This window comes from Mus musculus, chromosome 6 (genome assembly GCF_000001635.26).
Source record: "Mus musculus strain C57BL/6J chromosome 6, GRCm38.p6 C57BL/6J".
Taxonomy (NCBI): Eukaryota; Metazoa; Chordata; class Mammalia; order Rodentia; family Muridae; genus Mus; species Mus musculus.
This window is the reverse complement of record NC_000072.6, coordinates 142486000-142512567: the sequence shown is the minus strand read 5'-3', so window position 1 is coordinate 142512567 and position 26568 is coordinate 142486000. Positions and strand designations below refer to the sequence as shown.

Here is a 26568-nt window from a genome sequence, read left to right as displayed (position 1 = left end):
TCTGTAGGTTTGCCCTAGGGTACCAGTGTCAGTCTTAACAATGGAGAGGCACAAAATATAGACAACACAAAGTACTTGGCCAATGTGAAAGACCACCACCAACAACACACATACACACACATTTATACCTTTAAAAAACTTTCTGTTGTTGATACATGTATCTATTTGTATCTATATATGTCTATCTATAGCAAAGGCTATGTCTCTATGAATCATCACGGTTATTTATGTTAGGAACAAAAATTTTTTGACAGATTGGCCAAAATAAAGCATTAATACTGAATAGGGTCAGAGAGTAATGAAACTGGACTCAGATGAGGCTAGGAAGAAAAACAGCAGCAGCAGCAACAACACCACAAAAACTGTTCTCCATCTGGAGAACAACCTGTCATGCTTGTCGGCTTATGTGTCTGGGGATGTGCAGTGTAGACGAAGACAGGACCTACACCCAATGAACTCCTTAATCATGGAAGTCGGAAGAGTGCCCCGGACTTCCGGTCACTGGAACTACCCTGGACGCCCTGTGAGCTTGGGAAAGTTGATTTCCATCAGCTCTGCAGGAGAGCACCTGTTTGGAAGTTCACCTTCGAGAAAAACCAAGACCTCTTGCCTGGTGGGTGACTCACTCCTTCAGGACTCTCTCTAGGAGGACAGGAATGCCAGACTTGTTTCAAGAGGAAACAAACACGCGTTCACCCCAGATCAAGCACCAACAAACCACCAAAGGAATGACCCACCGGGTCCGGCTTGTAACTCCTGAGTTTACTTACAAAAGCATGAATGGTGGGGGTGGGGTGGGTCTTGTGGGAATGGGAGCTACCCCCAAACAGCTGCATCACAGAGAAAAGCCTCGCAGCTGCATGGGAAGTTCTGACCTTGGCCAAGCCTCACCATCTCTCCTTCACTTACCCTTCCAAAGACCAGGTGCAGATGGAACCGAATTAAATACAGCTGGGGGAGGGCAAGGGGCGCACAGACCTCCTCCTTTGGAATAGAAGGTCAAAAGGCTCTCCTTTTGGGGGAGGGAGGTCAGTCTGACTAAAGTGAAAATGGATCTTTTGTTTAGAGGACAGGGGTCCACAATCTAGTGCCCGGAAAGCCCTGATTCTGTTCCTAGCCCTGCTAATTAAAAAATAAAACTAAATAAAGGTTCTTTTTTTTTTTTTCCCTAAGAAGAGAGCAGACTTTAGGATGCAATTACCACACAGGTTTTTCCACTAAAGGGTCAATCTTCACTAAAGACATGTCTGCTGCTTTCAGCCCCTTAGGAAAGGGAAATGCAAGTCAGAGGCACACTGGTGGACTTCAGTCCAGGAATGTGTCACCAACAGCATCACTTCTAAGCTGTGGCTGCTCTAGCACTATGGAGTTCTCAATCTATGGGTTGCAACCCCTTTAGGGTTGACATGACCAATGGAAAGCACAGGTATTTACATTACAGTTCCTAACAGCAAAATTACAGCTGTGAAGTAGTAAGGAAACGATTTTATGGTTGGGGGGGGGTCCCCGCAACACGAGGAGCTGTATTAAAGGGGCACAGCATTAGGAAAGCTGAAATCTGCTCTAGAGCATAGCACAAACCAGTCTACATCCAGCTAGAGCCTCAGTGTGACCTGACCTCTTGTCCTCAAAGGACTGATCATGATCTCAGGGAAGACAAGCATGCACCTCTCTTTGGTCATCAGACCATGGAAACAATGGGGGTTGGAGGGAGAGGGAGCAAGGAAAGGAATTGGAATTTTCTTTCTTTGTCCTTCTTCCCAGTGTGGTGCCTTTGGAAAGTACCTTTTCTCTGCTTTAATTGCCAGGCTTAATTGCTTCTCTAATTGGTCAGTAAAGAACAGGTATTCTTACTTAATATATTAGGGCTGCCACAGCCCAGGTTTTGACCCCAACGGCTTGGTAATATCATGAGTCAATTCAAAACTTCTGATCTCATTCACACTATAAATACCTCCTTTCTAAAAAATATAGTTAATGATTCCACAAAAAGATCAGCTCATATTAAACCTTCACAAGAAATGACTAGACAATAAGAATCTAAAAACAGTTCCTTTGAGACATTAAACACTCAGTACTCCTCTCGACGATTGCCTGGGGTTCCCCTAAAAGAGTCTAGGGTACAAGGTGATTGTGTGGGACACCCTGGATTAAGAAAGAGAAATCCAGGGAGAACTGAAGGTTCTAACCTTGAGTTCTAATTTGCAGTATGTTAGATTGTATCCTGTGATAACTCCCTCAGGAGTATGTTAGATTGTATCCTGTGATAACTCTCTCAGGAGTATGTTAGATTGTATCCTGTGATAACTCCCTCAGGAATATGTTAGATTGTATCCTATAATAACCCCTCAGTTCATCCTCCCCCTCCTCCGCCCCTGCTCAGGCTCTGGGATCAGTGAGAACCCTGTCAGCTTCCACACCTTTCATTCAAACAATAAAAACAACTGGCAGCTATTCTCTAAGACTGGGTATGTAATCAGAGTCGATCGTCTCTAAAGCGTCCTTTTCTGTTCTACAGTTCACTTGCTCTGGTTCAAAAACATGACACCCTGACAACGGGAGATGACCTTTTTAAGATACAAAAGAAAAACCAAACAAACAAAACCAAAAACCAAAAAAACAAACAAACAAAAACCCCACCAGGCAGTCCTTGTAGAGGTGGTGAGCCCCCCAGCCCTACACCCTGCAACCCTGCGCTTCCTGAATCCTACTTAGTGCACAGAGCAGCTATGCCATGATCCACACACACACACACTCTCTCTCTCCCTCTCTCCCTCCCTCTCTCCCTCCCATTAAAGCTGGTGTTTCTCTGTGTAGGCCTGGCTGACCTAGAACTCCGTTTCTAGACCAAATTGGCCTTGAACTCAGAGACCTGCCTGTTGTCTGTCTCTGCCTCCCGAGTTCGGGGGACTAAGGGCACGAGCCACCTCGCCCGCTCAGGAGCACATTCTGCGTGATCACTTGCTGATGTTTGCAACCCTCTAGCAGTGTGCACATTGCCATTAGCAGGCATCCTGTCTTGTGTGTCTTGGTCCCTGCAGCACTACTCCTACATAGGAACATTCTCCGTACATAGTTTTAAAGGAGGAAACCCCAGCCTCTCTTTTGCTATTTCAGTTTACATTTGGGTTCGGTTTTATAACCCGCCTCACTCCCCGAGAACAATATACTTTAACTTTAGCCCTTGTTGCCTGCATGTTTCCTAAGCATTTACCTTGCAGATGGAAAGCTCTATTCTTTCCCTAAAATTCCCCCTAGCCACCCCTTCCCCTTCAGCTCCTGGTACTGATACTCTTTTTCACTGCTGGGATTCAAACCCCAAACACTAAGGCTGTACTCTACCCCAAAGTCCCATCCATAGCTGCCTGTCACATCTCTATCAAAGAGTCTCCTTTTCTTCAATTCCTACAATTCCTTCTACTCCCCAGTAATGTGATAGCTCTACCCAGACTCCCCCAAATTTTCAGTAAAATTGGGGCAGAGGGCAGCACCCAAAGAGCACAGTTATATTCACACTTACACCTTCAATGCTTGGCAGAGGGAAGTTCTATTTATAGAGTTAGTAGTCGTTGACAAGAGGTACACACTTAAAGAAAACAAAAGGCAAATTCTCACACAGCAACTCCAGTGAGCTTGCTAGATGGGGAAACAATTTTATCTTAAGAAAACACAACTGCCCTAAATTTTCACAACACTTCTGATTGCTTAATCCATGCTGGAATAAGGAACCGGGCACTGGGCTGGATGAGACAAAGAGCTAAGAATGTGGGAAGACAATTACAGGGCTGGGGATGCTACTCCCTGCTAAACTGTGAGCTCCTGGGTTCTATGCGAAGCGCTCTCTCTCTCTCTCTCTCTCTCTCTCTCTCTCTCTCTCTCACACACACACACACACACACACACTGTACCAGCTCAGCGACTCCTAGGGAAGTTACATCTTTCTTAGGGTTCTTATTTTTTCTCCCTGGGGCCAGGCTTTTTCTTGGGACCTTGCAGTTTCCTGGAGGAACTGTGAAAGGCAGAAATCAGGCACCTTCGATCTTGTTGGGCAGCTATTAGTTGAATTAGGTGTGGGGAGAGGGGGAGGGGCGGTTACTGTCTTATTGAAGGAACTTTAAATGACCAAAAATCTGTTCTCTTCTGGGTTAGTTTGTTTTTGTTTGTTTGAAACAGTCTTAATGGAGAGGCCTAGGCTGGTCTCAAACTCCTGACTTCCCTCAGGACTCAGCCTTACCAGTGCTGGGATAACAGGCGTGTATAAACCCCCACTTCTGAAAAGAGTTCAGAAGCTCCGAGGCCTTTTGGAGTGATGTATCAGTAGCATCTTAAGCAAGGCGACTGCTCTAAAGTGGAGCCGGAATGCAACCTAGACATAGGTTTCTATTAGCACAAGATGGAGACCGTACAGAAGGCCAGAGAGGCAGGTTTACGGAATAAGTGCCTCAGCGGAAGGTGACCTCTAACTTTAGAGAGCGGGGGAGAGCGCGTGCACACTCCAGCCTTGTCCTTGAAGGAGATTGAACGAGCCGAGGGGAGGGATAGACCCGTCTCGGGTTTCCAATCACAATGGAGAAAGCTAGGAGGCTGGAGCGCCGCGGCCCCGCCTCCTCCTCCTCCTTCTTGTAGAGCCGGAGTCTGCGATCCGCAGAGCAGCAGCCTGCTGACTTTGCAGTGGCTCCCCTGCCTCAGCGCGCCGCAGAGCCTCCTCTTTTCTGGTAGGTCTGAATCCAGGATCCCAAAACCTGACTTAACTGAACATCAGGGTGTGTGTTGTGGGAGTAGGGAGTGCAGAGGTGTTATTGTTTGGCAGAACAGGAGGAAGGAGCTACGTACGACACATCCACTCTTTGGGGCCTTTGTCCCTGAGCATTCATGCCCCTACCTATTTCTTCTTTGTGGTTTTGGGTGGCAAGCCGAGCGAGCAGAGGTGCGCAGCTGAGCTCCCGACTCGGTCTGCACCTTGGTACAGCCTGAGCACAGGGTGGTCTCGGGCCTGTGTGCTATCAATAGAAAGACTTGTAACGTAAGGTAAGTCAAACCTAGTCTCTTCAAGTCCTTGGCAGTTAGCACATCACCCATCAGCTGCGATGCAGCCTGGGGCGCAAGCCAGGGCAGCGCGCCCAGTGGCCGGGGAACCGAGCAAGGTCTAGGTGGGTCCCTGTGAAGGTTGGAAGGTCTTGCACCTGGTGATGGAGAACGGTCCCAGCTATTTTAGCAATGAGGATAAAGGAAAGTTCGGTCCGGAACACCAGGCTTCGTCCCCTCTCACGCTGCCCGCCCTGCAGCCGGGTACTTGCTGGGCCTCTTTAGATGCGCTAGGATTTTGTTTACTTCTTGTGCTAAGTGTGGAAGCCTAGGCTTTCCCCCTGGAGACCGTAATCGAGGTGTGCGCTGGTGTCTCCCTCGTGACCTGCTTTGCACAGGAGGAAAGGTGGCTTGGGTGTCACGGAACTGAACAAGCTCCGACAGCACCTGGGGTCGGGGGTAGGGTGAAGGATATGACTGGTTTTAATGGAGAAATTGGAGGCCATACCCGGGCATTAAGAGTTAACATAGGTGATTCTCTGCGGAGTCGTCCTTAGCCTCTGACCTAGACCACTGGTTCTTATCCACAGGAGATGGGAATGTGGGGGCACCCTGAGGCGAGGGTGTTTTTTCCTGTTCCTTTCTCTCTACAGTCAACTCCCTGATTTGACACAGGCTTGCTACAACGCAAACTATTTTCTTCTCATTCTCTATCACTGTGGGAGGTGGGGGTGGGAGGAGAATACACGCTGAACTTCAGTCTAGATATCTGCCTGTGCTTGCTGGATCTTCAACACTGCCGCTTTTGAAATTCCCCAAAGCGATTTAAAATGTTTTCAGGACAGCTTCAACGTTCCAGCGTTTCAGATAGCATCCCAGGATGATGGAGGGTGACCTTGGCCTCTCCTGACTCTCCTACCTCCACCTCCCAAACGTTGGGACTCCAGGCCTTCCTAATGTTCTCTGGAGCCTATCAGATTTTAAGCCAACTAACAAAAATAAACTTGGTGTGGGCAGGCTTTGGGGAGGCTCTGCTTTTCTTACTGTTGAGGCTACTCAGCTGAAACTGCCTAAGACACAGGGCCTGACTGGATTCATTTTAAGGTTGGTGCTTTGTCCAAACCCTCCCACAGCAGTTCATCTTCCCACCCACCAAAAAACTACAAGTGTAATTCTCTAAGGCTAAAATAACCCTCTAAAATCTCTAAAATAGCTCTGGAAGCAGTACACATTAGGAGGGAGGCTTTAAAACAACAAAAATAAGTTATGGAGCAAAGTAGTTGTGATTGCTTCAAGTACTTCACTCTGGACAACTAAGGGTTCCTTACTGGGTTCATTAACTAAGCCAGGTTTTGTTACTTAGCCCTTTACAGATTAGAAGTGAAAATGAAGGTAAAGGGAACGAACTGGCTGGGCTGTGGAACCTATAGGGAGCCTCAGCTGTGATGAACCACGCTAAAAAGAAACAAACGGAAGCAATCAGCGTAGATTATTAACATTGATAACTTTTCTGTGAAGACACTTTGTCAGGAGGGCAGGGCCATAACTTTTGTGAGATTTTAAGTACAAAAATCAGTCTTTGTCTTCCACAATTATTTGTAATGAAAATTACAATTCATATTGGCTTTAAACAAGCTTAAAAATAAGTTAGCTGGTTAACATGGTTAAACACAAATTCCTTATAGGGACAAAAGAAAGAAACGAGCTTGCTTCAGTATAATTATCTGTATCTTTAGCCAGTAGTTTGCACTTACAGCAGAAAGGTCACAGAAGGGATGGTGGCAACTTAATGGCTTGCATGGAGCTCTCTGCTCTGGGGAAGCATTTTGGTTTAAACTGGTGGAGAACTTTGCACTGAGTCCTGCATTCGGTGAGATGTGGTTCCTTCAGGGCTTCTGTTGAGCTATACTTTCAAAATTGAAGCTGTGACATTTTGGGCTACTTCTCAGTCAGATTCCGTGCATGTAAATCACATTGATCGCCCCTTCTCTTGCAGGACAAGATGGCAACCCTTAAGGAGAAGCTCATTGCGTCCGTTGCAGATGATGAGGCTGCCGTCCCGAACAACAAGATCACTGTAGTGGGCGTTGGACAAGTGGGTATGGCATGTGCCATCAGCATTCTGGGAAAGGTATGCTTGAAGAGCACCATAGGTCACAATTTCTGCAGGAGTTTGTAGTTTGTTTGAGGAGCCTAGGTCTGTGTTGTCGTCAGACCCCCTCAGGCATCTGAAATAACTTGGAAAAATTACACGTACTTTTCAGTACTTGTTATGGGAGGTTTCTGGTCACTCTTTGTGTGACCACTCTGGAACTGCTTCCAGAGTTTCTTAACACCACTGCAGTATTGTGGTGTCCTCCCGTCATACTCATATTCATATTTAAAACTCTCCAGGTTGTCAAAACCACACCCCTTATAGCTGGTTTTGCCTCAATCCAAGGCATGCATTTTATATCCTTACTGTATATCTTTTTCTCTGTTCTGCAAGCTTTTGACTTTTTTTAATTTTTATTTTTAAAAAAAAAAAGGTCAGTTTCATGGCATCTTCTTCAGTGCCTGCTTTTCTGGTGTCTCCTTGTGATTTATCTCATTGTATCTGTTGGGTGGGCCCCATACCAAGAGGGATAGCATAGTGACTTGCCTCGTTTCTGTGGTGGTAAACTGAGCTCTGTGGCTGGAAAATTTAGATGCAGTGGAATCTGTCCTCTTAGGACATGTTTGTAGAGTTTTTTGTAGAGACATGCTTGCTGAACTTTGAAGAATGTCTTCCTATCTTCAAACTTTGAACCTCTGGCTTTATTTTGAAGTGATTTCAAGTGTAATAGAAATTTGTAAAGATTATTTTGATAATGAACACTTCCACATATGCATCTTTCAGATTTATCAACCTGCTGCATTTTGCTTTGTCTCGTACTCTCTCTACTTCCTTCCTCTTCTCTCTTGCTCCCTCTCTCTATATATGTACATGCATATGTATATACACACATATGTATATATGCATTCCTTTAACCAGCTGAGCATATCTTGGCAAGATCAAAGTTTCTGAGTTCTCCAGCTTGTTTCCACAGTCATTGTGGCCCGAAGCTCTCGACATCAGTTGTAAGCTGCTTTGGTGTCTCCAGACTTGACCTTCCTTCTGCTGTCTAACTGTCTAGACTCCTGGCTGCCCTTACACACACCCTTTGCCGTTCACACCATGGCTTCTTTATGTTCCTCTTAGTTTTAGTGGCTTGAGGCCTTGCCTGTTCTGAGAGCTTCCTTAAATGTAGGAAGAGAGAGAGAAGCAAGCTGGCAGCCCCTCCCCCCACCCCCTGCCCGCCCTGGGTAGAGCACACTGACCCTTTTGTGTGGTAGCTGCTTGAATTCCTCCCACCAAGCATATTCCTTCTGCTTGTGAAGTTTAATGTGTTGTTTTGTTGGGGATTGAGCCCAGGGACTCTTTTGTATGCTAGGCAAGCATTCTACAACTAAACCCCTGAGTTCTGTTCTTGACCTTTTTTATTTATATTGTTTTTAAGAGTCTGTATGTATCTCACGCTGGCCTCAAACTTGTGACTGTTCCTGCTTGTGGGGATTGAATGTTGGGGTTACCTTACCAGTGTGGGCTATCGTGCCTGACCCTAAACTTTAACTTCTTTGGTGTTTTGCCTGAATAGATGTTTGTGCACTCCTGCCCAAAATGGCCGCCTTAGAAGAGCGTGTTGTTTGCTCTGGAATTAGAGTTTAAGATGTTGTGAGCCACCACGTGGGTTCTCGGGATCTAGACTGATTCCTCTACAGGAGCAGCCAGGGCTCTTAGCCACTGCGCCACCCCTCTAGCCACCGTGTGACCTTTAAGTTCTCAAGGATCAAACTGTGAATCTTTTAACTGAGAAACAATTATCAAAGGACTCATCGGTGTGTGTTCTTTTCTCCTTTCTCTAGCTACTTTTTAATTAACTAGATACTTATGATAGGTGATAGTTTCCTGAAATGTAGGGGTTTTAAATGGTCTTTATTTAGTGTTGACTCTTACTTTGGTTAAAACAATTGAGCTTACATTTCTTTTAAAAATGTGTGTGTGTATGTGTGTATGTGTTATATACACATAAAATTAAAGAAAATATCTAAAGTGTGGTGTCGGGCATGATGGCACATGCCAGTAATCCCGACATCCAGGAGGTGGAGCAGGGGAGGGCATTACAAGTTTGAGGTGCTCTATTTTAAATAACTGGTAAACTTAAAAACTTTTCTTTTGTGTGTATGGTGTGTATTACTGTTTTGTTCTGGGGTCTCCTCTAAAAAAACCAGGTTGGCCTTAGTATCTTGGCGGTCCCTCTTGCATCAGTTCAACCTTCCAGGTGCTGCGATTCTTGGCCTGTTATCACCTCATCCTCATAGGAACTTGTCTTACCCTTGTTTTAAGATAAACTGAGGTCACCTGTCAGGGTCACACAGCTGCAGCAGAAGAATGGCTCAGGTGGCTGTCCTCCACGTATCTGACCATAACCCAAAAGTTGACAATAGAGATAAATACGCCCCAGTAGAGAACATGGCTGCCGTGCACAAGGCCTTGGATTCAATACCTCAGCACCACAAAACAATGTGTTTATTTAGTATGCGTAACCCACCCAGTGCCACAGCAGCATAGGACACTGGAGAGAACTGTGACCCTGGATCTTGCAGCTCACTGCTGCTGCCGCCCAGGATACCTTCCCACATATCCCCAGGTTAGCCAAAGCTCAAAATGCAAACTAGCTAATGCCGCTTACCGGTTGGGTTAATTATTTGAAAAGTTATACCTTTCCCTCCCACAAAAATCCCATGGTTAATAGGCACTTGAATATAAAACCACCAGCCTTAAATACCAACACATTGATGGCTGTCATTCATTAACTAAGAGGCGAAATCCACAACTGTATCTGTTCCACTGGAGACTTAAGATTAAAAGATTTCTACGGTAACACTCTTGGCTTCCAACCAGCCTTGCTCCTTAATAATATCTTTATATTCACGGTGAATGTATAATCTATGGAGGTGTGGGTAGAGAGACTTGAGACAGGCAGCAGCATAGTTGCTATGCCTCTGTCTGTATAACTGCTCTTCGAGGAGGTCTGTCATACACAGCCAGCTGGATTCAGCTCTTTGGTTATTTTTCTTTAGGTATTGGCTCATCTCTTTCCTTCGACTACGCATGCACTTCCAAGCTAATTCTCCACACGCTCTGACACAGAGACCCTGACATCCTGGGATGTGGTTTCCTACATTAAGCTCTGAATTGTGTTGCCCTGCTAACTGCAGTGGCTCACATGTGCTGTTACTAAAGGATGATTGGACGCGCTGATCCTGGGCACCCGCACAGCCTGTTAGGCTGTTAAGTGGGAGGTCTTTAAAATGCAAATAAGAATTCTGTGGGCTCTAAGATGCTCCATGGAAAAGGAGAAGAATCTTTTTTCCCCTAAACATGTTTAAGTAAAAAAAAAAAAGTAGATAAAATTAGTATTCATATTTGATACAGAGCTGTCATCCCCCCCTGTGCCTGGGATTGGGTTCCTGATGACATAACTCTTCATCCTATGACTTGGGTGCCTTGCCTGCCAAGACCCTGAGCTGCTCAGAGCCAACCTAAACATTGTAGGTTGTAGATGATTGAATACCATACTCCAATGTCCTTGAGGATTTTGGCCATTGGGTGCTTAGCCATTTGTAGAAGGCTTCTGTGGGGTAGATTGGGGCTAAGCCATCCTTGCAGGATTTTGGGTGCTGGATTAGTGACAACCAAAAACACCTGGCAAGCAATTTGAATGAGAAGGGGCTTAATTTTCCCGTACAGACCGTCATGGCAGGGACAGCACAGTAGCAGGACTGTAAGGCTGCTTGCTAACATCTTCACAGATGAGCCAGGAAGTAAAGCCAGCTGTTCTGTAAAGCTCAAGGTCTCCATCCCAGTGGCTCATTTATCTAGTGAGGCTTCATGTCCTAAAGGTTGTATAGTGTCCCCAGTTAGCACCGCTACCTAGGAACCACGTGTTCAGAACTCACGAGCCTGTGGGCTATTTGACACTCAGACCACAACAGGAGCGAACGGCTGGTTTTGTGTTTCTAGTCTCTGGCTGATGAACTTGCCCTGGTGGATGTGTTGGAAGACAAGCTCAAAGGAGAGATGATGGACCTGCAGCACGGGAGCTTGTTCCTCCAGACTCCGAAAATTGTGGCCGATAAAGGTGGGTAGCTTCTTCGCACTCTCGAAGGGATCGAACATGAAAGGGGTTTTCGTATGAATGGATACTTGGGATGCACCCTCCAGTACGGCAAACTGATCACTCACTTTTGTTGATTTGTTGCTATCTATTACTGGAAGACTCTGTCCTAAACTTCTCTCTGTTCTTTCTTTTGTTATCCTCCATTTGTTTGTTCATTCTTTTATTTTTTTTATTTTTTATTTATTTTTTTGAGACGGGGTTTCTCTGTACAGCTATGACTATCCTGGGACTTGATCTATAGACCTGGGGTATCTTTGCCTCCCAAGAGCTGGGATTAAAACCATGTGCCACCATTGCCTATATAAACTTTTTTTTTTTTTTAACTAGGGAAAGCTAGAATTATGGGGCAGTTTTAGTAATCTCTAACAACAAAAAACTCATGACCTATTTTAGTAAGTTCAAAGACTACAGAATTTCCATCTACTTAGAAATGGTCCCCCCCCCTTTATTATTTAAAATTTGCTCTCAATTCTACTTTTTGTAGACTATACAGTCTTTTTTTTTAAAAAAAACTTTTTATTTATCTATTTATTATATGTAAGTACACTTTAGCTGTCTTCAGACACTCCAGAAGAGGTCGCCAGATCTCGTTACAGATGGTTGTGAGCCACCATGTGGTTGCTGGGATTTGAACTCTGGACCTTCGGAAGAGCAGTCGGGTGCTCTTACCCACTGAGCCATCTTACCAGCCCTATATAGTCTTTTAAAATGAGACCTTCTCCAGGTCTGCAGCTGTATCATCAGGAAAAAAAATCACAAATTATGATGTATGATGGTGGTGGTTGCTTTCTGCATCTTTCTCACACAGGCATGCTTTTCTGCATCCGTTTCTAGAAAACCATTTTCTGGAGATTGTGCTAACAGGTGCACACGGCACATGAACATTTTGTCATGAGCATCCGTGTAGCATTTGGTGCTGTACACCACATAACAAGTGTTCTCTTCATCGGCTTGATTTCCCGAGTGTGTGCCCTGTGGTCATTTTGTTTGCTTGAGATAGACCTCATGGAATCCATGTTACCATGAACTCACTATGCACTTGAGGCTAGCCCCTCCCAATGGCTGGGATTGTTAGTGTGTGGTGCTTTGCCTGGCAAGACCGTTTTATTTCTGAAGTAAAAGTTTGGCTGCATATTTTTTAAATCAAATCCTTTTTAAAAAATATGCTTTTAAAACAATACCAACAACCCTAGCAGGGCCCATATGTAGCATCCTGATTTTTCTAGTAGACTGCACTGCATTTGTCCCAGGGGCATCTTCTAGGCCCCCAGACCCCTTCCTTTTCCTGTGCTGATAATCTTTGTGTCAGGGACAGGCTGCCTTGAAAAAACTAGATAAATCACCATTACTTACTGACTAGCCACATTCAGAGTACTGCGTCAGGTGTTTGGGCTTGTCATTTCATCTTCACAGGTGTATGCTAAGGGTACGGCCAGTCCCTGCATTTTATGGGAAAGACTATTAGTAACTGTCAGAAGCCACATTGTCACCCAGGCTAATGATCATGTCAAATCTTAGCCAGATGTCAGATCTTGAAATACTGAAATGTTGACATACTACCTTAGCAGAAAAACTTCTCCAAATATTAACAGTGCTAGAACATAATCCTCCTTAAGAAATATGGTACAGCCGGGCGTGGTGACACACACCTTTAATCCCAGCACTCAGGAGGCAGAGGCAGGCAGTTCTAGGCCAGCCTGGGCTTCGTGGTGTGTTGTAAGCCAAACAGGGCTGCATAGTGCGACTGTCTTAAAACATACACACTATAGGCATCTGTAGGCCATGCTGACCTTGACCTCATGCCGCAGCCTCCTGACTAATGGGATTCAAGGTGTGTCCCATCCCTTTAATATATGAAGTATTAGAAACCAAAATTCAATTTATAATCCAAACCAAACACTGCCTTTCTTTTCCTTCATAGATGTCTGCATCAGTACGTGGCTAAAACGGAATTAAAAATGAGCCTTGTCTGTGTTGTCTGTTAGTAATGTAGGAATGTGCAAGCCACAGATTCATGGCGACGGGGAAAGCCTGCCTGCTGGGCTGCGGGCTCAGTGAGATGCTTCAGCTTTCCCTGGAAGCTCAGTGGACTTCTTAGCCACAAACGGATTTGGGGTGTTATTTCCCTGGCTCCTTATCTGTCAGTTTTGAAGTCAGGTTGCATCATTGTTACTCAAGGAAGAAAAATGCGGCTGCAGAGACTTGAAGTTCAAAACCTCTTAATAGGGCTGGAGAGATGGCTCAGAGGTTAAGAGCACTGACTGCTCTTCCAGAGGTCCTGAGTTCAAGTCCCAGCAACCACATGGTGGCTCACAACCATCTGTGATGAGATCTGATGCCCTCTTCTGGTGTATGAGGACAAGAGTGTATTCACATTAAATAAATAAATCTTTAAAAAAAAAAAAAAAAAAAACCTCTTAATAGTTGCTGGGGATCACTCAGTGAGTAAGAGTGTGTGCTGCTCTTCCAGAGGACCTAACTTTGGTTCATAACACACACACACCTATTAATACAGAAAATTAAGTTCTGGAAACTTTGCGGGGTGGAACCTCTAGAACATACCAGAGATAGCATGTTCGGCCCAGGAGCTGAATTTAAGGTCCACTCTCTTGTTTCTTCAAGATTACTCTGTGACAGCCAACTCTAAGATTGTGGTGGTGACGGCAGGAGTCCGCCAGCAGGAGGGGGAGAGTCGGCTCAACCTGGTGCAGAGAAATGTCAACGTGTTCAAGTTCATCATTCCTCAGATCGTCAAGTACAGCCCTGACTGCACCATCATCGTGGTTTCCAACCCAGGTACCAACATGGCACCTTAACTGGAACACTGGCATGTCTGGTTCCAAACGTTTGGGGGACTTCATTGTTTTGGGTTTGCTCACTGACCGAGGCTGTCCGCAGTCTACTTGCCTTCTGTTACTGGCAAAGAAGGATGGTGTCTGCAAAACAGATGGCTCCATCCCAGGCCACATGTTCAAAAATGCGAGAAGCCTTGTATCATGGGTTTTGCCTTCTGGTTTCATCCGTCTATGTTGTGGAGTTGTAAGGCTTTATGTTTGTAAATGATGGGTCGGTGGAGCTGGGACGTGGCTCTGTAAGGCACAGGCTGTGTAAGCCTGAGGACCCGAGCTCAGCCTCCACATAGAGAGCCAGGTGTGAGAGTGTGCGTCTTCCATTTCAATGCCAGGGAGATGGAGAACAGAGGAGCCCTGGTGCTCCTGGCCAGCCAGTCAGGCCAAATCGGTAAACTCTGGCTGGTTAAGAAACCCCATCTCAAACTAATGTGGGGAACAACTGAGGAAGACTCAGCATGGACCTTTGACCTTCACACTCACGTGTGTGTACTCTCCTGTGCATGTATGACTATGTGTGTTCGCCACATACAACACACTGCAGTGACTGACACTACCTTTGTAGCCTGTGAATAAAATTATATAAGGGCATTGCATGCAGCCTCTGCTGGGCCCTAGCAGGCCAGGATAAGAATAGGAGAAATGTATATAAAGAAACTATCTAATAAAATAATAATATAATAATAATAATAATAATAACAATAATCAGAACTCACAAAGCAAAGTGCACATCACTAAGCTCCCTCCGAGCCATTCATTTGAATTGATAAGTCAGGACGAGAGATACAGTAGCCACATTTCCCAACGGGGCTTGCAAGGCAGGGGGTGGGGAGAATGACTTGGTAGTTAAGAGCGCTGGCTGTTCTTGCAGAGGACCCAGGTTCAGTTCCCAGCACCCACATGGTGCCTCTAGTTCTGGAGGAACCCGATATCTTCTTTTGGACTCTGTATATGGCTTATAGACATATAGGTAGATTCAAAACAAAAGAAAACAAAAAAAAATTAAAACATGGAATCATCTCTTATAACCTGGCATCAATCAATTAATTTTTTTCCTTTTTGTTTGTTTGTTTGATTGATTGATTTTTTTTTTTCCTATTATCTTGCAAAGAAAGTAACTTTGCAATAGCCTGGGGTTTTTTGGGCAGTGGAGGAAGATTTTTCTCTCGTTAGCCTTTCTCTGTTTAGGAAAAGCTTTCTAAGGATAATTAAGGTTTTGTAACTAAATATATTTTGTCATGTGCCCAGACCAAATGGTTAAAAGTTTAATGTCTGTCACTAACCTCCCTTCTCCTGGGATGTACTGGACACTGAACTATGGGGTAGGCCATTGAGGCGTGTCACCCAGGTCCGTGTCACCCATCATTGCTCTGTCATTTACCATCAAAGTTGCTGCATGATGGTGAGCATATTTATAAAATGGTAGAGCTGTGTCTGATCTGTCACCTGGAGGATTGTGGCTCAGCCTGCCCAGGTGGGGAATCACTGCAGTTCCTATAGTACTGGGGCCTGGGACCCGATAGGAGATCATTTCTGTATTCTCCTTTTTTATGAGCCTAGATTGGGGCTTTCTGAATGGTTCAGGCACGTATGTAAACAAACATGCCAGGTATGTGTCGAACAGAGATGGCCAGCAGTTAGCCACGTTCTGCGTGTCCACATCCTGCTTCACTGGCGGTGCGACCTGGTTACATCATTTCCAAGGTAGAGCTTCAAAGTATGAGACTCCAGAAAGCTTTTGTGGTGCATTAAAGTTGGCAGATGAAAGGCCTTGTTCAGTGAGAGTGTGCCAAAGATATCTTTGCCAGGCTCCACAGAGGAGCGCAGGGGTGGGGCCCGCCTAACCCATTGTCAGCTTCTTTTCTCCCAGGGTGTACATTTCCTTCTTTTTCCAACACAGCCTGTAACTTCTGTGACCCCACAGAAATCTCACCACTGTGTCACATAGATGAAGGCTAGGTAGCAGTCATCCAGCTAGGAGATAGTAGTGACATAGATTTCATGATCGTTTATTGGACAATATCACACTCAAGAAAATGTATACAGGTGCACCTCACTAACTTAGCATTGTTTGTGATGACAGCTGTCACAATCCCAGACTGTTAATATTGGTGGCAATGTGACTGAGTGTGCTAGCCACTGTTCTATTTCTGTGGGAAGACACCGCGACCACAACTTTTATAAAAAGTACTTAATTGCCTAGAGTTTCAGAGATGAAGTCCATTATGGTCATGGTGAGAACATGGCATCACACAGGCAGACCTGAGAGCTAGTGCTCGATCCTTAGGCAGAGAGGGAGCCTGGGCCTTCCACGGGCTTCTGAAACCTCAAAGCCCACCCCCTGTGACACACTTCCTCCAACAAGGCCAAACCTTCTAATCCTTTCAAATCATGTCACTCCCTGGTGACTAAGAATTCTAATATATGAACCTATGGGGGCCATTTTTATCCAAACTATCACAGAAAGGGCTGCACCTGCCTTTTTCTTTCATTTGACTTGTAATCCTCATGAGTATCCTTATGTCAGATAATGCTACATTTGCACATGTTTACACGTTTACAGCTTCTTTACAAATGCCTCAATCCTGCCTGCCTGACCCAACTGTGAGAATCTTTCTGGCCACATCTCACATGTGGAGGCAGACGCCGAAGCTCCTTCTAATTGGCTGAGCAGTTCCCATTTACTTACTATTTTTTCTGTGCCATTTAGTGGATATTCTGACTTACGTCACCTGGAAACTGAGCGGGCTACCTAAGCACCGTGTGATTGGAAGCGGATGCAATCTGGATTCTGCTCGATTCCGCTACCTCATGGCAGAGAAGCTTGGCATTCATCCCAGCAGCTGCCACGGATGGATCCTGGGCGAGCATGGAGACTCCAGTGGTAAGAAAGAGTTCCCTTTGTGCTGCTGGGTCACCCGGAATGCTCTTTTCCCTATTTCAGATTTTAGTTTCATATACATTGCTGTATTTCAGAAAGGGCTCAGAAGTACTATATTTAACATTTTGGGTTCTATTCCAGTTTGCTCTCTTTCTGTCATCTATCCATTGATGCACTTAGCTATCTTTAAGGTTTTTTTCAAAGACAGTGTCTCTCTGTGTAGCCCTGGCTATCTTGAAACTTGCCATGTAGACCAGGTTGGCTTTGAACTCACCACAGAGATCAAACTCTGGTCATCCCGCCTGGCAGCACATATCCCTACCTGCTGAGCTATCTTGCCTGTCTCACTGTATTGGCCCTCCCCATTAAGTATGAAGCAGTCACATCCATAGCATGAGAAAAGTCACTCATTCTTGGGCACGATGAGATGGATCCATGGTTTTCTTTAAGACTGCATGGATGTCTAGTAAGCTTGGCACTGCAGATACTGTGGGCCAAGGGGGTCTTACTTAGCCACTCACAGATTACCTGCCATAGCTGTGTAACTGCACTGGAATGTACCTGGTCCATTGTCCATACCATCTGAGTGTCCAGTGTTCTCCAAAACTTTCTACGGATCATGAGACTGGGATTTCAAAGCCAGTTCCCATGTTTGTTTGTAGACATTCTCCCCAATATTAAGAAGACCTTAATTTATATATTAGTGTACTTCCATAATGATAACTGTATTTGGGTATAATTATCCTAGATTTTTTTTTAATTATGAAGAGAGGGACTTTTGTTACCAAACAGTCCCCAGGAGAGAAGTTTACATTTCTAAAATTGAGTGTTTAGCATGATCCCAAACTATAATTCCTTGTGGTTTTTAGCAGCCTAGAGATTTGGAAAAGAATTTCATGTTCTATGTAAATGATGGCAATGACTGTTTTGAGCCACATTTGTTTAAAGCGAAAAGGTCAGAAGTAGAGCCTGGAGAAGCGGCTCAGCAGGTGAGGACATTTGTTGCTGTGGCAGAGGACCCAAGTTCAGTCCTAGAACCCACATCTGGTTCACAATGGCCTGCAGCTCCAGCCTCAGGTGTCTTGGCTCACCCTTCTGGACTCTGGGCACCAGCACATACCCACAAACATATATACATTATGTGTGTGTGTGTTTGTGTGTATGTGTCTGTCTGTACATGTGTGTCTGTGCATGTGTCTGATATCTATTGTTAGTTGAAGGCAAATAATTGGAACAAATATCTCTCCAAAAAGGATGGGAACTCTACCAGGGACAATTGCCATTAGAATAGTAGGGATAATTTGCATCAGAGATCTGAGATAAGAAAAGGTTTTGTCTTGCTTTTTCTCTCAGTGGCTGTGTGGAGCGGGGTGAATGTGGCAGGAGTCTCCCTCCAGGAACTGAATCCAGAAATGGGGACAGACAATGACAGTGAGAACTGGAAGGAGGTGCATAAGATGGTGGTGGACAGGTGAGTGGGCGGGCGGCTCCACTTAGAGTTTGAGTCCTGTCCTGGTAGATAGAATCCACACTTCTGCTCTGGTGACTCTTCACCTGGTGAGTGTGTCTGAGAGGTGGGGAAGATTTGTGTAGACCAGTCAGACGTGCTAGGCAAGTCTCTAGAGAATGCAAATGTGTGTTCTCAGGGGAAAACCCGGCAAATGTAGAGACAACCATGGAATTGCCTAGTGAGGGGGCCTTACCTTGCCACCTGTTAAATCAGGCTTGGTTCCTCACAGAGGGGATCCTGGGCCCCTATAGTCACACAACCCACTTGGGCAGCCTGCTGGGAGATTTTAATCAGCTCTGTTCTTATCTGCCTACCCCTACCTCTTTAAGATGTCTCCCATCCTAATCTTTTTTTTCTTAAGCTTTCTTTTATTATCAACCATTCTCCATTATGATCTCTCTACCCCAAATCATACATCATTTTGAAATACAGCCCATAACTCAGGCTTACGCTCACATACTACCAGCAAAGCTGACTATAGCTACTGGAGGCGATTTCATCTTCAGGGTTATCTATCATCTGGCTTCTCCCAGATGCACTAGGTCATAATGGCCCATAGCCTGGTTCTCTGTGGACCTTTTAGTCTGTGTAAAGTGCAAGGCCCACAGACGTGTCAGGATAAGGTCACGTATAACATGGTGGGCCTCCCATTGATCACTGACAAGCACTCAGTAAGGGTTAACTATTTACAGAGAGGTTCTGTAGGAAGGAGGCTACTTCACATATGCAAGGTTTACTGAGACCACCTTTTCCTGGAGAATTTGATTTGCATATAGCAAAAAGGATCTAAAAGTTGAAAAAGTCCTTAGATTTTCAATCTAGTTAATGCTTCAATTTTAGAGTGATTAGATGACTGCTCTTTGAGTGATAACCTCTCCTGCCTTTCATTACTTCCAATGTTCATTATTATATTTGAAAGTACATGCTTATGTAAATTAATTTGGGTTGGAAATGTTTTTTTTAGGGATTGGAGAGATCCCATATTAGTTAAGAGTGTGTACTGGCCTTGTAGAGGACTGAAGTTACGTCCCTAGTACCCTCATCAGGTGGCCCAAGATACCTGTAACCCCAGCTCCATGGGCATCTGGTGCCTCTGGTCTTCTGATGCTAGCAGTCCTGTGCACACGCACCATGTGTACACAGACATACACACAATGCATACACATAATTTAAAAAGAAAATCTTAAATGTGCATTCTTAACCATCGTGGTGGCTTCGAAGACACATCACTAGGTGTCTCCCGTCCTTAGGTTTATTTTGTTTGTATATTAATTCAGTTGATATTCTTAAAAAGCTTACAAAACAGATGCACTTTCCTCCTTTACTAAGAAAAGGAACTATAGCCAAAAAGGTTAAGACATGGGCCAAGAGGACAATAGTCAGACAGAGCAGGCAGCACCCGCCGTCAGGTTTCCGTGGTCTCTCTCCTCGCTCTGGTTTCTAGTGCCTATGAAGTCATCAAGCTCAAAGGCTACACCAACTGGGCCATCGGCCTGAGCGTGGCTGACCTCATCGAGTCCATGCTGAAAAACCTCTCCCGGATTCACCCCGTGTCTACCATGGTGAAGGTGAGAGACCCAGCTATGAAGTAGAACAGGATGTCCAGTCTTACACTGTACAAAGAGATTCATCTTTAAAAAATAAGGAAAGAACGAACCAGGGAAACTTCAGCACAGACTAACTTTTGCACCCAGGGTTTATATAATAAAAGTTTATTTTTTTCTCTTTCTAACCAGTGATTAGGATAAGAGCACTTGACTCTCTGGGAGCTAAGATATCTGAACTTTTTCTAAGAAGTCTTCCTTGTGTTCTATAAAAAACTCTTAACTATGAATCCTATTCCGAACCTTCCTCTACTATACCATTAAATAAGTACATACTAGGCTCACTATGTAGTAAGCTCTAGACAGCCTTTCATGTAGCACTTGATAACACAGCAAATGTAGTTTAAATCAAAAACTATGGAGCAAACTTACAAAAGAGGCAAAAAGAACCTGAGCCGAGGGCAGGGATTTATCTCTGTTGAGATAGTGCTTGCTTAGCGTGCATGAGGCCCCAGGTTTGATTCCCCAGCACTGTTTAAATCGGACGTGGTTGTGCAGATCTGTATGTCATCTGAGGATGTAAAGACAAGGGTTAGAAGTTCGAAGTCGTCCTCAGCTGTGTAGGAAGTTTGAGATGAGCTTGGGCTGCATCACCACCTCGGAATGAAGTCCATTGAAGAAAAGTAACGTTACATTAGAACAGCATACGCAACACGTGAGCCCTTCCCACACGTCGATGTCAAAAGTGAAGAAAGGATGATGGGAAATAGTAGGTGTGGGATCCCCAAGAGCAAGCTAGCTGGCTGGGCAGACTAAATGGGGTTCACGTGAGAGATCCTGCCTTAATAAAGTGGAGACTATCATGAAAGACACCTGATGACAACCTGATTTCTGCATGTATGCATGCATACACACACCCACAGACACTCCCACCCACAGACTGACTCTCACACAGATTCACAGAAACTCTCTCACACACAGACACACACGCCCATACTCACACACACTCACAGACATGCACACTGAAACGTGTGCACGCAAGCATACCACACATACAGAAAGGTAGTTGGGGACAGCGTGATACCAGACGTTTAGGTTAGAGCGCTATAGACAGTTTACAAGGCGAGTATGGGAAAACGAGTAATTGTGACTTTTGGGGAGCATACAGAATGTTTTTAATTTTCTCTACTTTGGTGTATATACAAAAGAATTTGAGGTTAATAGTTTAAAATATTAAGATAGCTTGTTAAATAAATTAATCTACTAGTCATATAGAGAAGTCAATTCCCTGATTTAAAGTGGCAGAACACTTGATATAGTTAATTAAATATAGTTTAGTAATTAAATAGTTAACTACTCCAACACCTCTTGGGATATTCTAATTCTACTTCCAGGAGATCTGATGCCCTCTTTTGGCCGTTGGAGACGACTATGCTCACATAGTACACATAAACTCACAGATACATAGTAAAACATCCTTTTGATCTTGTTTGTTTTTTAAGACAAGTTTCTTTGTATAGCCCTGGTTGTCCTGGAACTTGCTGCCTAGACCAGAAAGCACCAATCAATCAATCAAATCTTAAAATGAGTTGATAGAAAGTTACTCATTGAGCAAAGAGTTAAAAGCCATGGAAAGGTTCATATAGCAAATTGTATTTTAGCAGAAAACATTTGACTTAAAAACTAAATACTGACTACTTTCCTGTAACTAGTTTTGTCGTAGAATAGGTTTGCACAGTCTATAAATATAAATCTGAACTCAAAACCCAAGTTTATGGGACATATGGACCAATTAGATGAAAACTAGGGAATTAATTTGTGCTTATCAAACTTGCTATAGTTGTTTGGATCCAACGTGATTCTTCAGATCATTCCCTCATGGCCTCATTGGATGCTTTCTTTGCTCTCACAGGGAATGTACGGCATTGAGAATGAAGTCTTCCTCAGTCTCCCGTGCATCCTCAATGCTCGGGGGCTGACCAGCGTCATCAATCAGAAGCTGAAGGACGATGAGGTCGCTCAGCTCAGGAAGAGTGCGGACACCCTGTGGGACATCCAGAAAGACCTCAAAGACCTGTGACTGCCAGTCTCTAGGCTGTAGAACACAAACCTCCAATGTGACCATGAACCTTTAGTCTTCAGCCATGTATGTAGGTCACAGTTTGCTTCTTCCCTGACATGTGATATGAGCTCACAGATCAAAGCCCAGGCTTGTTTGATGTTTGCACTAGGAGCTCCTGATCAAATAAAGTTAGCAATTGCAGCATACTTCTGCCTGCCTTTTTCTCTGGTTCCTTGAGATGGTGTCTCCCTGTGTAGCCAGCGCTAGCCTGGAACTGCGCTCTTCTGGCCGCATGCAGCCTTCCTGGTGTTGAGATTACAGGCTCACCTTGTGTGTTCTTTAATGGTTTCTGGAAAGTTGTGATACGTTTCTTAAATGATTCTTCTAGACCTCCGATGTCCTTAAATTCTACCATCTATGTTCCTGTAACCACCTTCCAGGCAGTGCCAGAATATTCGATCAGAATGTGCCCTATGAGTTTCATGTTTTGAGAATATATTTACAGTTTGAAAGTTTTTTGATTATGATCATGTATGATCACATGTAGGTATGTGCGTCTAAGACCAGCTGAGTAAGATACCCTGAAACTGAGTCACTGGCGGTTGTAAGCCCCCTGACGTCAGTGTTGAGACACACGCCAGGGTCCACAGCAAGAGGGATGCATGCTTAACCTCTGAGCATCTCTCCAGCCATGATACAATTTTTAAGTTACAACCAGAGAAGAAATTAGTGTGCCTTTCATATAATGTAGTCCATTTTTATTCTCTGAAGGGAAGAAACTAGTGTGTAAACTAGAAGTATGTTTGAGTTGTCTTTGTTAGTGAAAGGAAACGAACATTTGGGCCGAGTCACCCAGACCCAGTAGTCAGGAAGACAATATGGAAACTCAGCTATGTAAGGCAGATTGACCTTTAAGTGGTCCTAATTTACGTGGGCTATCTAGGTCTAAGTTTGGGGATGGCTAAAAGCTACCATAACAACCCTGGGCTTGAGATTCAGCTCTGTCGTTGATTGATAGTGGTTTGGGCATATTGCTTGCTGTCATAATTCCTTCATCCATGAACAGTGATAGCAAGGGTATCCTCTTCAGTAAAAGTGGTTTACTTCTGATTGATCTTTTTCTATGCTGATCCTGAAATCCAGGGCCTTAGTAAGTGCTGTGTCACTAGCAAGTAGTATAAATTGAGAAAATAACACAGAATTCTTAGTACAAGGCTTAGCCATATAGAGGCTAATACAAGTAGCATTTACTATTGCAGATGTTTTGCAAAGATTCCAGTCTCGTAAGATATAAGGTGGTACTTTTTCATCATGGCTCTAGTGATGCTGTGGACTGAATGGGGCTTGTTTATAGAAAACATCAGCCCTGATGGTTACCTGACAGGTGTCATAGATAGCTCTTCTCCAAGCACACTAGAGATTCTTGCAGCCCTCTCCAGATGTTCCCTGTGGAAGAAGGCAAAGTCACGCCGATGAAAAGCCTCTGCTCTGAAGATTTGCATGTCTTTTCCTATGAGGGAATGAGAATTGCCCGGAGATGGCAGTCAGCTTCTGAACGGGCAGACCTAAGGCTTCTAAACTCTCACCCTCGACCATTCTGTGTTCTGCAGTGAACACTTCTTTATAACACATTGAGGTTTTGCATCTTGTGCCAGCATTTCTGAGGATGTTTGTGTTATGGGAAGTGAGGCCAAGACAGGTATTATATATTTTTTCAAAATCACATTTCCAAAATGATATGATTGTATGAAGACTGTTTCTGTAAGTGGAGCGGTTACATCTCCACTCCAGTTCTTTGTGGTAGCTCTGAGTGATTGCTGAATTTATAATAAGTTGTGAGTTTCCAAGACTGGATTTCATGGACCAGTTTAGAGTTTAAATGGGCTGCTGCTGCTTGCTGGAGTTCCCACTGACGTCACCACCCTGGCAGTTAGTGGTGGTGGGGAGGGGTGGGGGGTGGGGTGAGGAGGGGCAGAAGCTGCTCCTCTAGTTTTGGAACATTGTTCAGTGTCAAACCAAGTAAATTATAGCCTGGAGCCAGAACATTTAAAAGGCCAGAGCAGGAAGTAGGTGTTCATCGAGTGTAGTCTGGTGCAGGAGTTACAGGACAGAGGTATCCATGGACTGAGGAAGACACTGTGTAAATTGCATCGTACATTTATGTTACCATTTTTAAAAAGTATGCTATTTTAACTATATGTGGGTATGTATGTGCATTCTCTTGATGGTCAGAAGGTGGTGTCGGATCCTCTGGAGCTGGAGTTAAAAGTGGCTGAGAGTACTGGAGATGACACCCAGGTCCCTTGCAATGCTCGCCGGGGCCATCTCTCAGCCCTGCTTGTGTATTTAGTACATCTGGAGCACACAAGTCCAGATGTTAGAGTGAAAGATTCATAGCTCTCCAAATGCATGTGATCATGGCCGTAGATTTTTTTCCCCTCTTAGTTTTTCTTAGTCTTTGTTGATATGGGGGGTTAAATTGACGTTGCTCATGCTAAATATGTGCCCTGCTCCTGAGCCATAGTTCTAAATGGAAATCAGACTAAGCTGGAGCACACGTTATATATAGACCGTGTAACATTTAGAAGGGATGTGACTTGTTAACCTGCCGCACAATGTCGTTACCATAGGAACGACACAGTGTCTAGTCCAAAGTGATGTGCCAGTACTGAAGAGCAGGTGGTGTGGAATGAGAGAAAGTGGTTTCTAATATACGCTTAGGAATGTGGAAGGGATTATAAGTAACCTGAAGCATGGCTGGGAAAAGCATGTATAACTATCTCACCCTACACAGGGGTCTGTGAACATGAACGCTTTCAATGCATCTGGGAAGACTGGAGATGGCTCAGAGGTTAGATGCTCGAGCTGCTCTTCAGAGGAGCCGGGCAATTCCCTGCACACGCACACGCACACACACACACACACACACGGCAGCTCACAGCTGGCGAACCCAGGGGATCCAAGTGCTCTGTTCTGGCTTCCTCAGGCACCAGACATATACATGCTCTACAAACATATATGTAGGCAAAAACTTCCCATATATATAAAATAGCTTTAATTTTTTTAATGAAAAAGTATATGTATTTGGAAAATCCTTCCATTGCCTTGAAGTTTGGGAAAACATCTCTAAGGTTCAAAGTCTGCGTTTTCACAAAAGAAACTGGTTTCTTCCTGGATGCTGATTATGGGGTGGATCCCTGGATATGGCAGTCTCTACATGGTCAAAAAAAATTTTTTTTTGTTTTTGTTTTTTGAGTCGGTTTCTCTGTATAGCCCTGGCTGTCCTGGAATTCACTCTGTAGACCAGGCTGGCCTCGAACTCAGAAATCCGCCAGCCTCTGCCTCCCAAGTGCTGGGATTAAAGGTGTGCATCACCACTGCCCAGCTAATAATCCAAGTTTTTAATTTACTTTTTAAAGTTATCTTTTACACTTATTTATTTATAGGAGTTGCGTGCCATAGTTGATGCGTGGAGGTCAGAGAACAACTTGCCCAGATTGGTCGTTCACTTTTATCATGTGTGACTGGGGGATTGAACTTGGTCATCAGGCTTGGCTGCAAACATCTTTACCTGTTGACTCATCTCACGGGCTCTCAATTACACTTTAAACTCTGTAATGATGTGTGAGCCATCTTTTCCTTTTCCCTTTCCTTGTTAATGCATTTGTGCTGATAGCAAAATAAGGCTTTACAAAGTCAAAACCAAGATATGTTATTAGTTGATAGAGGGGGAACAAATTCTCACATTCCCAAGAAACTGGCATAATTTATTCCAAAATGGAAAAATTCCATTACTAAGGATTAGAGTCAAATAGACAGACATGTCACAGTATTCCAAAATGAATCTAGATTTGGGTAAAGACATCTTTCTAGGAAATATAAGAATCGGGAATGGTGGGGCCTAGCAAACACAGAAGTGGATGATCACAGTCAGCTATTGGATGGGTCACAGATGGCCCCCAATGGAGGAGCTAGAGAAATTACCCAAGGAGCTAAAGGGAACTGCAACCCTATAGGTGGAACAACATTATGAACTAACCAGTACCCTGGAGCTCTTGACTCTAGCTGCATATGTATCAAAAGATGGCCTAGTCGGCCATCACTGCAAAGAGAGGCCCATTGGACTTGCAAACTTTATATGCCCCAGTACAGGGGAACCCCAGGGCCAAAACGGGGGAGTGGGTGGGTAGTTGATTGGGGGGGGTGGGTATGGCGGACTTTTGGGATAGCATTGAAAATGTAAACGAGGAAAATACCTAATAAAAATAAAATAAAATTAAAAAAAAAAAGAATCGGGAATGGCTCAAAGGGTTAAATGACAAGGGGAATTTTTATCCCAAACAAGGGGTAAAATCAGGCATAAGGTTTTGAGGAATAAGTCCCTGATTCTCTCTGCTTTGTTTACCCTGCTGGTTGTCAGGGTTGCCCCCCCTCCCCCCTAGGCCTTAAGGAAGG

General features: G+C 44.4%; 1 protein-coding gene across 3 annotated transcripts; it reads left to right on the top strand.

Annotated features, from left to right (window-relative positions):
• Positions 1-4610: 4610 nt before the first annotated feature.
• On the top strand, positions 4611-22319 carry Ldhb (lactate dehydrogenase B). 3 transcript variants are annotated; one of them, NM_008492.3, is made up of 8 exons: positions 4611-4715; positions 7022-7156; positions 11111-11228; positions 13890-14063; positions 16827-17000; positions 18351-18468; positions 19952-20075; positions 21964-22319. In NM_008492.3, exons 2-8 carry the CDS (start codon positions 7028-7030, stop codon positions 22129-22131), a joined length of 1005 nt encoding a protein of 334 aa, NP_032518.1. In that variant the 5' UTR covers positions 4611-4715; positions 7022-7027; the 3' UTR covers positions 22132-22319. The 3 variants fall into 2 exon arrangements, with proteins under 3 accessions (NP_032518.1, NP_001303251.1, NP_001289694.1); NM_001302765.1 differs by lacking the exon at positions 19952-20075.
• The last annotated feature ends 4249 nt before the right edge of the window (positions 22320-26568 follow it).